Source organism: Anomaloglossus baeobatrachus, chromosome 3, assembly GCF_048569485.1.
Source record: "Anomaloglossus baeobatrachus isolate aAnoBae1 chromosome 3, aAnoBae1.hap1, whole genome shotgun sequence".
NCBI classification, from domain to species: Eukaryota; Metazoa; Chordata; class Amphibia; order Anura; family Aromobatidae; genus Anomaloglossus; species Anomaloglossus baeobatrachus.
The window spans coordinates 12237246-12249699 of record NC_134355.1 but is presented as its reverse complement, the minus strand read 5'-3'; the positions used below and the strand labels follow the sequence as shown (position 1 = coordinate 12249699).

General features: G+C 43.5%; 1 protein-coding gene across 1 annotated transcript in view; it reads left to right on the top strand.

The window, feature by feature from the left end:
• Nucleotides 1-12182, top strand: part of KCNK17 (potassium two pore domain channel subfamily K member 17) — an 87492-nt gene extending 75310 nt beyond the window's left edge. Inside the window, exons 3-5 of the mRNA XM_075338992.1 lie at nt 2283-2449; nt 8603-8771; nt 10656-12182. Coding sequence (XP_075195107.1) covers nt 2283-2449; nt 8603-8771; nt 10656-10927 — 608 coding nt within the window. The 3' untranslated portion in view covers nt 10928-12182. The remainder of the gene's footprint in view (nt 1-2282; nt 2450-8602; nt 8772-10655) is intronic.
• The last annotated feature ends 272 nt before the right edge of the window (nt 12183-12454 follow it).

Below are 12454 nucleotides of genomic sequence, written 5' to 3'. Positions count from 1 at the left end.
CATTTTACTGATACATTTCACCCGCATTGATACATTTTACTGATACATTTCACCCGCACTGATACATTTTACTGATACATTTCACCTGCATTGATACATTTTACTGATACATTTCACCTGCACTGATACATTTTACTGATACATTTCACCTGCACTGATACATTTTACTGATACATTTCACCTGCATTGATACATTTTACTGATACATTTCGCCTGCACCGATACATTTTACTGATACATTTCACCCGCATTGATACATTTTACTGATACATTTCACCCGCATTGATACATTTTACTGATACATTTCACCTGCATTGATACATTTTACTGATACATTTCACCTGCACTGATACATTTTACTGATACATTTCGCTTGCACTGATACATTTTACTGATACATTTCGCCTGCACTGATACATTTTACTGATACATTTCACCCGCATTGATACATTTTACTGATACATTTCACCCGCATTGATACATTTTACTGATACATTTCACCCGCATTGATACATTTTACTGATACATTTCACCTGCATTGATACATTTTACTGATACATTTCACCTGCACTGATACATTTTACTGATACATTTCACCTGCATTGATACATTTTGCTGATACATTTCACCTGCATTGATACATTTTACTGATACATTTCACCCGCATTGATACATTTTACTGATACATTTCACCTGCATTGATACATTTTACTGATACATTTCACCCGCATTGATACATTTTACTGATACATTTTACTGATACATTTCACCTGCATTGATACATTTTGCTGATACATTTCACCTGCACTGATACATTTTACTGATACATTTCACCTGCATTGATACATTTTACTGATACATTTCACCTGCATTGATACATTTTACTGATACATTTCACCTGCACTGATACATTTTACTGATACATTTCACCTGCATTGATACATTTTACTGATACATTTCACCCGCATTGATACATTTTACTGATACATTTCACCTGCATTGATACATTTTGCTGATACATTTCACCTGTATTGATACATTTCACCTGCACTTATACATTTTACTGATACATTTCACCCGCATTGATACATTTTACTGATACATTTCACCCGCATTGATACATTTTACTGATACATTTCGCCTGCATTGATACATTTTACTGATACATTTCACCCGCATTGATACATTTTACTGATACATTTCACCCGCATTGATACATTTTACTGATACATTTCACCTGCATTGATACATTTTGCTGATACATTTCACCTGCACTGATACATTTTACTGATACATTTCACCCGCATTGATACATTTTACTGATACATTTCACCTGCATTGATACATTTTACTGATACATTTCACCTGCATTGATACATTTTACTGATACATTTCACCTGCACTGATACATTTTACTGATACATTTCACCCGCATTGATACATTTTACTGATACATTTCACCTGCATTGATACATTTTGCTGATACATTTCACCTGCACTTATACATTTTACTGATACATTTCACCTGCATTGATACATTTTGCTGATACATTTCACCTGCACTTATACATTTTACTGATACATTTCTCCTGCACTGATACATTTTACTGATACATTTCACCTGCACTGATCCATCATAACTATTAGTAGGAGACAGATTTGCACAGAAGAATGTCTACTGGATACATTGTAACAGACCATCAGCTGTGAGTAGCATTAGGTCAGGATGGCTTTTCAGTCAGCGGATGTTAACAAGTATTTTATTTTACTCCTTTACATAGCGCCATCATATTCCATAGCGCTGTACTGACATCTCCCATCATCGCTGTCCCCATTGGGGCTCACAGTCCTCATTCCCGATCACTCTGTCTCTGGAGTCTCGGAGGAATCGCTGGCGGACACGGGAAGTTCGTGCAAACTCTTTTGAACAAACAGAGCAAAGATTTTGATAATTTATGAGAAAATTAAACATTTATTACAAAGCTGCAAAATATTTTGTTTATAAGAAATATATAAAAATATTTTACTTTTACTTTTACTTCTTTGATCTTGATGAGTTATCCTGAGAACCGCTGGTCAGTGGGCGGTGTCAGATCACACGATCCTGCAGATGGGTCATCAGTATTAAAGTAGTGGACAATCCCTTTAAGCCGTTCATTCCTGTATACAGATGCGTCACTTTCTTCTATCATTTCCATGTTTGTTTTCTGTCTCTGTTTCCGGATGGTGCAGGATCAATCACCGGAGACGATGTGACATGTTTCTCTTCCTCTGACCGGCAGGGTACGGGAACCTGAGCCCCAGCACTACCGGCGGCCGCATCTTCTGCGTCTTCTTTGCTCTGTTTGGGATTCCTCTAAACCTGATCCTCCTGAACCGCATTGGGCAGAGGATGCTTGTCCTGGTGCAGAGATCCGCCGACGTCCTGGGGAGGAGAGTGGGCAGAAAGGTGAGAGGATGATTGTATCTCCGGAGATGAACAGATATTTAGCGCACGATAATGCTTTATGGAAATCTCTGCTCATTTCACCTCTTTGGAGATATTCAGAGTGGAATCCAGACCAGCATCATTTACCCCCAGAAATGACTCCGAAGGCAGCCAGAGCCAGCCAGAATCAGCCAGAGCCATCCAGAATCAGCCAGAGCCAGCCAGAATCAGCCAGAGCCAGCCAGAATCAGCCAGAGCCAGCCAGAATCAGCCAGAGCCATCCAGAATCAGCCAGAGCCAGCCAGAACCAGCCAGAGCCAGCCAGAATCAGCCAGAGCCAGCCAGAGCCAGCCAGAATCAGCCAGAATCAGCCAGAGCCAGCCAGAGCCAGCCAGAATCAGCCAGAATCAGCTAGAGCCAGCCAGAATCAGCTAGAGCCAGCCAGAATCAGCCAGAGCCAGCCAGAGCCAGCCAGAATCAGCCAGAGCCAGCCAGAATCAGCTAGAGCCAGCCAGAATCAGCCAGAGCCAGCCAGAGCCAGCCAGAATCAGCCAGAATCAGCCAGAGCCAGCCAGAATCAGCCAGAGCCAGCCAGAATCAGCCAGAGCCAGCCAGAATCAGCCAGAATCAGCCAGAGCCAGCCAGAGCCAGCCGAGCCAGCCAGAATCAGCCAGAATCAGCCAGAGCCAGCCAGAGCCAGCCAGAATCAGCCAGAATCAGCTAGAGCCAGCCAGAATCAGCTAGAGCCAGTCAGAATCAGCCAGAGCCAGCCAGAGCCAGCCAGAATCAGCCAGAATCAGCCAGAGCCAGCCAGAATCAGCTAGAGCCAGCCAGAATCAGCCAGAGCCAGCCAGAGCCAGCCAGAATCAGCCAGAATCAGCCAGAGCCAGCCAGAATCAGCCAGAGCCAGCCAGAATCAGCCAGAGCCAGCCAGAATCAGCCAGAGCCAGCCAGAATCAGCCAGAGCCAGCCAGAATCATCCAGAGCCAGCCAGAATCATCCAGAAACAGGCAGATGGAAGGAACGATTAATAATACAATATGGACTAATCTAATATGAAACTGTCAGCATTGAGTGCCCTCTAGTGGTGGCAACCAGGGCTGTGGATTGTAAATCAAACCTTCGACTCCGACTCCTCAATTTCTCTTGCACTGACTCCGACTCCGATTCATACATATATTGCTTATAGTTAGGTGAAAAATTTATTGTAATACATGAACATGTGTATGTGACCATCAGACATTTAATAATTTTTATGATACAATAATCAAGATATTTGGATAGAACATAAAATATATTTATCGGAATACAACTTTATAACACAAACTGTAATAAATTGTAAATATGTAATACACCATGTAATATACAGTAGATTACATATATATCTTGTGTGTATATATATATATATATATATATATATATATATACAATATGTAATATATAATACAATATGTAATATATATATACATTACATATTTACAATGTATTAGTTTTTTGTGTTCTAAAGTTGTATCCAATAAATATATTTTATGTTCTATCTAAATATCTTGATTATTGTATCATAAAATAATTAAATGTCTGATGTTCATGTGTTACAATAAATTTTTCACTTAAATATAAGCAATATACTAAATGTTATTATTTAGTAAAATATTCAGCACATTCTGCATTGCACTCATGTCCCCAATTTATTATATATTTTTGGAGTCGGAGTCGGTGCATTTTATACCGACTCCGACTTCACAGCCCTGGTGGCAACAGAGAGTGTTATACAAAGAGAAGGGAAGCAAAAGGGGGGCTTTCTGTATCGCCAGTATTCCTGTGTAGTGCTGCTACCCCAGAGGAATACTTTATGGATGTAACACCACATAAAGGTGAACATAAATAACAATGAACTCCACCAGCAGAATAGTGAGCGCAGCTCTGGAGTATAATACAGAAGATAACTGAGGATCGGTAATGTAATGTATGTGCACAGTGACTGCACCAGCAGAATAGTGAGCGCAGCTCTGGAGTATAATACAGAAGATAACTGAGGATCGGTAATGTAATGTATGTGCACAGTGACTGCACCAGCAGAATAGTGAGTGCAGCTCTGGAGTGTAATACAAGAGGTAACTCAGGATCAGTAATGTATGTACACAGTGACTGCACCAGCAGAATAGTGAGTGCAGCTCTGGAGTATAATACAGGAGGTAACTCAGGATCAGTAATGTAATGTATATACACAGTGACTGCACCAGCAGAATAGTGAGTGCAGCTCTGGAGTATAATACAGGAGGTAACTCAGGATCAGTAATGTATGTACACAGTGACTGCACCAGCAGAATAGTGAGTGCAGCTCTGGAGTGTAATACAAGAGGTAACTCAGGATCAGTAATGTATGTACACAGTGACTGCACCAGCAGAATAGTGAGTGCAGCTCTGGAGTATAATATAGGATGTAACTCAGGATCAGTAATGTAATGTATGTACACAGTGACTGCACCAGCAGAATAGTGAGTGCAGCTCTGGGGTATAATACAGGAGGTATCTCCGGATCAGTAATGTATGTACACAGTGACTGCACCAGCAGAATAGTGAGTGCAGCTCTGGAGTGTAATACAAGAGGTAACTCAGGATCAGTAATGTATGTACACAGTGACTGCACCAGCAGAATAGTGAGTGCAGCTCTGGAGTATAATACAGGAGGTAACTCAGGATCAGTAATGTAATGTATGTACACAGTGACTGCACCAGCAGAATAGTGAGTGCAGCTCTGGGGTATAATACAGGAGGTATCTCAGGATCAGTAATGTAATGTATGTACACAGTGACTGCACCAGCAGAATAGTGAGTGCAGCTCTGGAGTATAATACAGGAGGTAACTCAGGATCAGTAATGTATGTACACAGTGACTGCACCAGCAGAATAGTGAGTGCAGCTCTGGAGTATAATACAGGAGGTATCTCAGGATCAGTAATGTATGTACATAGTGACTGCACCAGCAGAATAGTGAGTGCAGCTCTGGAGTATAATACAGGAGGTATCTCAGGATCAGTAATGTATGTACACAGTGACTGCACCAGCAGAATAGTGAGTGCAGCTCTGGAGTATAATACAGGAGGCAACTCAGGATCAGTAATGTATGTACACAGTGACTGCACCAGCAGAATAGTGAGTGCAGCTCTGGAGTATAATACAGGAGGTAACTCAGGATCAGTAATATATGTACACAGTGACTGCACCAGCAGAATAGTGAGTGCAGCTCTGGAGTATAATACAGGATGTAACTCAGGATCAGTAATGTAATGTATGTACACAGTGACTGCACCAGCAGAATAGTGAGTGCAGCTCTGGGGTATAATACAGGAGGTATCTCAGGATCAGTAATGTAATGTATGTACACAGTGACTGCACCAGCAGAATAGTGAGTGCAGCTCTGGAGTATAATACAGGAGGTAACTCAGGATCAGTAATGTAATGTATGTACACAGTGACTGCACCAGCAGAATAGTGAGTGCAGCTCTGAAGGATAATACAGGAGGTAACTCAGGATCAGTAATGTAATGTATGTACAGTGACTACACCAGCAGAATAGTGAGTGCAGCTCTGGGGTATAATACAGGAGGTAACTCAGGATCAGTAATGTAATGTATGTACACAGTGACTGCACCAGCAGAATAGTGAGTGCAGCTCTGGAGTATAATACAGGAGGTAACTCAGGATCGGTAATGTATGTACACAGTGACTGCACCAGCAGAATAGTGAGTGCAGCTCTGGAGTATAATACAGGAGGTATCTCAGGATCAGTAATGTATGTACACAGTGACTGCACCAGCAGAATAGTGAGTGCAGCTCTGGAGTATAATACAGGAGGTAACTCAGGATCAGTAATGTAATGTATGTACACAGTGACTGCACCAGCAGAATAGTGAGTGCAGCTCTGGAGTATAATACAGGAGGTAACTCAGGATCAGTAATGTAATGTATATACACAGTGACTGCACCAGCAGAATAGTGAGTGCAGCTCTGGAGTATAATACAGGAGGTAACTCAGGATCAGTAATGTAATGTATGTACACAGTGACTGCACCAGCAGAATAGTGAGTGCAGCTCTGGAGTATAATACAGGATGTAACTCAGGATCAGTAATGTAATGTATGTACACAGTGACTGCACCAGCAGAATAGTGAGTGCCGCTCTGGGGTATAATACAGGAGGTAACTCAGGATCAGTAATGTAATGTATATACACAGTGACTGCACCAGCAGAATAGTGAGTGCCGCTCTGGAGTATAATATAGGAGGTAACTCAGGATCAGTAATGTAATGTGTATACACAGTGACTGCACCAGCAGAATAGGGAGTGCAGCTCTGGAGTATAATACAGGAGGTAACTCAGGATCAGTAATGTAATGTATGTACACAGTGACTGCACCAGCAGAATAGTGAGTGCAGCTCTGGAGTATAATATAGGAGGTAACTCAGGATCAGTAATGTAATGTATATACACAGTGACTGCACCAGCAGAATAGTGAGTGCAGCTCTGGAGTATAATACAGGAGGTAACTCAGGATCAGTAATGTAATGTCTGTACACAGTGACTGCACCAGCAGAATAGTGAGTGCAGCTCTGGAGTATAATACAGGATGTAACTCAGGATCAGTAATGTAATGTATGTACACAGTGACTGCACCAGCAGAATAGTGAGTGCCGCTCTGGAGTATAATATAGGAGGTAACTCAGGATCAGTAATGTAATGTGTATACACAGTGACTGCACCAGCAGAATAGTGAGTGCAGCTCTGGAGTATAATACAGGAGGTAAGTCAGGATCAGTAATGTATGTACACAGTGACTGCACCAGCAGAATAGGGAGTGCAGCTCTGGAGTATAATACAGGAGGTAACTCAGGATCAGTAATGTAATGTATGTACACAGTGACTGCACCAGCAGAATAGTGAGTGCAGCTCTGGAGTATAATACAGGAGGTAACTCAGGATCAGTAATGTAATGTATATACACAGTGACTGCACCAGCAGAATAGTGAGTGCAGCTCTGGAGTATAATACAGGAGGTAACTCAGGATCAGTAATGTAATGTATGTACACAGTGACTGCACCAGCAGAATAGTGAGTGCAGCTCTGGAGTATAATAAGGAGGTAACTCAGGATCAGTAATGTAATGTATGTACACAGTGACTGCACCAGCAGAATAGTGAGTGCAGCTCTGGAGTATAATAAGGAGGTAACTCAGGATCAGTACTGTATGTGCAGTGACTGCACCAGCAGAATAGTGAGTGCAGCTCTGGAGTATAATACAGGGGGTAACTCAGGATAAGTAATGTATGTACACAGTGACTGCACCAGCAGAATAGTGAGTACAGCTCTGGAGTATAATACAGGAGGTAACTCAGAGTCAGTAATGTAATGTATGTACACAGTGACTGCACCAGCAGAATAGTGAGTGCAGCTCTGGAGAATAATACAGGAGTCTACTCAGGATCAGTAATGTAATGTATGTACACAGTGACTGCACCAGCAGAATAGTGAGTGCAGCTCTGGAGTATAATACAGGAGGTAACTCAGGATCAGTAATGTAATGTATGTACACAGTGACTGCACCAGCAGAATAGTGAGTGCCGCTCTGGAGTATAATACAGGAGGTAACTCAGGATCAGTAATGTAATGTATGTACACAGTGACTGCACCAGCAGAATAGTGAGTGCAGCTCTGGAGTATAATACAGGAGGTAACTCAGGATCAGTAATGTAATGTATGTACACAGTGACTGCACCAGCAGAATAGTGAGTGCCGCTCTGGAGTATAATACAGGAGGTAACTCAGAGTCGGTACAAGAAATATTATAGGATAACTATAATACAGCATGTAACTTGGGGGCATTTTTTGGGCCCGCGCTGCACATTGCCTCCTTCCCTTGATGTAGTGGACAGTCAGCTCTTGTACCTGTAGCCTCCACTTGATGCTTTTCCTCTCCATGTGTGGAGCCGCTTGTTATTACTGGTCTCCTCTGTTGTTAGTGGATTATTTTGACGTCTTTACACAGTGTTAGTGTCTTATTAGTCTATAGTTTGTCCTCATCACTTTGGGGTGGATTTATCTGTCTATCCTCTTGTCTCGGGGACGCTGTTCCATTGTTCTCTCTTCTTTCGGTTATTTTCCTTCTCCTTGCAGAAGACAGTGACGTTCTTCTCCAGCTCTTGCGCTGTGATGGCCGGTCTCCTGCTGTTCTTCTTGCTGCCACCAATCCTCTTCCGGGGGATGGAGGGCTGGACATATGAAGAGGGCTTCTACTACGCCTTCATTACCCTCAGCACCATCGGTTTTGGAGACTATGTCATCGGTGAGTATGGAGGACGTTATCCAGGTGTAGCAGTGGTCAATTAATATTAGTCAGGGTCACAGAAGAGCAAATCTTACAACACAACCCTCCACACATGGTATAATCACCCTACTGTACCCCTCAACTACCCCGGCAAAGTATGGTGACCCCAAGACAGTATGATCCCCAACTGTGACCCCCACACAGCCCTGCAAACAGTATGACGGACCCTACACAAACCTTCACACTCTACAATTGCTTGCATATAGTGTAATGGCCTCCACATAGTCTTCCATATAGTATAATGCACCCAATAGTCCTCCATATAGTATAATGCACTCCATAGTCTTCCATATAGTATAATGCACTCCATAGTCTTCCATATAGTATAATGCACTCCATAGTCTTCCATATTGTATCATTCACCCCCATATTCCTCCATATAGAATAATACACCCCATAGTCCTCCATATAGTATAATGCACCCCACATAGTCCTCTGTATAGTATAATGGACCCCCATAGTCTTCCATGTAGTATAATGCACTACATAGTCATCCTTATAGTATAATGCACCCTCATAGTCCTCCATATCGTATCATTCACCCCCATAGCCCTCTATATAGTATAATGCAGCCTCATAGTCCTCCATATTGTATAATGCACTCCCATAGTCCTCCATATAGTATAATGCAACCCATAGTCCTCCATACAGTATAATGTACCCCATAGTCTTCCATATAGTATAATGTACCCCATAGTCCTCCATACAGTATAATGCACCCCATAGTCCTCCATACAGTATAATGCATCCCACAGTCCTCCATACAGTATAATGCACCCCATAGTCCTCCATACAGTATAATGCACCCCATAGTCCTCCATACAGTATAATGCACCCCACAGTCCTCCATATAGTATAATGTATCCCATAGTCCTCCATACAGTATAATGCACCCCATAGTCCTCCATATAGTATAATGCACCCCATAATCCGTCATACTTTATAATGCACCCCATAATCCTCCATATAGTATAATGCACCCCATAGTCCTCCATACAGTATAATGCACTCCCATAGTCCTCCATATAGTATAATGCACCCCATAGTCCTCCATATATTATAATGCACCCGTATAATCCTCCATATAGTATAATGCACCCCATAGTCCTCCATACAGTATAATGCACTCCCATAGTCCTCCATATAGTATAATGCACCCCATAGTCCTCCATATATTATAATGCACCCGTATAATCCTCCATATAGTATAATGCACCCCATAGTCCTCCATACGGTATGATGCATCCCCCATAGTCATCTGTATAGTATTATGGCCTCCAATGTATTCATTCATTAAAATAAATATTCCCCTCCCGTCATTGCCCTGCTTCTCGGTCTCTGGTGAGAGGTCTGCAGCTCTGCTCGTCCCGGTGCCGCACACAGACGCCATCTGAGTGGAGTCCGAGCGCTGAGTGTGTAACATTGAACGTAGAGGAGAAGCTTTGTGATTTCTTTATTTTTTCATCAATACCAGAAAAACACGGATGACACCGGGACCGGTTCTTCATGTTTGTATTTTATATGGTCATGTGATCATGTGTAAGAGCCACAGGTTATGACTCCTGGACACACTGGACCCAGCGCGTCCCGTCCCCTCCCCCCGGCTCCATAGTAGATCGTGACTGCAGCCTGTGCACGACCAATGCAGACAGTGCATTATAGGAGCAGCGATGCCGGGCGTCCGACTATGGAGCAGTCACCAGCTCCTCTGTTCTCTGTCCTCAGCCGCACTTTCACACCTGGCTGTAGTAATGGTCATTTTTGGAAAAAACGATAAAAAGGCCATTATACCCCAGGATGAGTCGCCCCAAGACCCTGATCCGTTTACTGTTTTCTCCCCAGGACGGAACCCCGAAATGAAGTATCCGAACTGGTACCGGAACCTGGTGTCGGTGTGGATCCTGTTCGGCATGGCGTGGCTCGCCCTCATCATCAGCCTGTGTATAAACCTCCTGGAGAACTCCCGAGACGTCTGCCTCTGCTGCAGAAGGAAAGAGGGCGACAAAAAGGAGCACGAGCTCATCGATATGACTCTGAACGGGCACCCGCCATCACCGCTACAGGAGGACGCGGACTCCACCTCCAGCACCGGCAAGTCCGAGTCCCTGGACTGAGAGCGGGACCACCTAGAGTAATGGACCGAAGAGCTAGAGATGACGGGAGACATCAGACAGGTCACTGCCCAGAGATCAGCGAAGACCTGAAATAGTCTGTGCTGCCGGGAGGACTATCCTACGTCCACTATGTAACTCCCAGTCTATGACCTCCTTAGTGCTCAACCTACTCACTTCCTGAAATACTCTGTGCTCCTGGGAGGACTATCCTACTTCCACTATGTAACTCCCAGTCTGGGGCCTCCTCAGTGCTCAACATACTCACCTCCTGAAATACTCTGTGCTGCCGGGAGGACTATCCTTCCACTATGTAACTCCCAGTCTGTGGCCTCCTCAGTGCTCAACATACTCACCTCCTGAAATACTCTGTGCTGCCGGGAGGACTATCCTTGCACTATGTAACTCCCAGTCTGTGGCCTCCTCAGTGCTCAACATACTCACCTCCTGAAATACTCTGTGCTGCCGGGAGGACTATCCTTCCACTATGTAACTCCCAGTCTGTGGCCTCCTCAGTGCTCAACATACTCACCTCCTGAAATACTCTGTGCTGCTGGGAGGACTATCCTTCCACTATGTAACTCCCAGTCTGTGGCCTCCTCAGTGCTCAACATACTCACCTCCTGAAATACTCTGTGCTGCCAGGAGGACTATCCTTCCACTATGTAACTCCCAGTCTGTGGCCTCCTCAGTGCTCAACATACTCACCTCCTGAAATACTCTGTGCTGCTTGGAAAATCATACTGGGACCGTGTGTTGCGGGTTTCTCCGCTTTTCATCCTCAGGTCATAATGTGATGGACGCTGATCAGGTCTCGTCTTAATCTTAGTGGAAATTTACATCAATACTACGGCAATAACAGGCGTCCCGCCATAATACCGCTCCGCGCTCCCAATCACAACACCCACGCAGAATGGACTCCGGGTCAAAGAGCCGGTGTGAAAAGAAAGCCGAGCGCAAGACGCGTCCATGGAAAACATTCCAGAGACGCCCCGCATACGGCGAGGAAACTCACCGGGGGTCTCCAGACCTCACCCACCTCACAGGGATGGACTGTTAACACTTTCACTGCTGTATGAAACGGCGCCTCTGGTTTTTTTGGTCAGGTTTTTTTTTATGATAAAATATTGTTTTGCAAAAGTATTTGCCCCCTCGTCTGTTATCGCAGATTTGTCGCACTGCACTGTAAAGGAAAAGTAAAGTGAAACCTGTTATAACACCTCAATAAGAAACACCAGTATAAAGCCTCGTGCAAATGTAAATGCGCCCTTACATTTAGAGGATGTGAACATTTTAGGGGGTTAATTCTTTTTTTCACACTTTTATATGCACAGATTTTTGGCTCAAAATCATTTTTGTGATTGGGTTTCATAATTTATTTTTTTTACCTTTTGGCTTTTTTCAGGCTCTTTAGTTTCCCTGCACAGTGTTGGCTGCAGAATGAGTTAACAGAGAGTCCGTCAGTGAGCGCGTTTTGTCCGGAGCGTTTCAATATCTGTTACTTCTCAGCTGATTTTTGACCACAAAGTT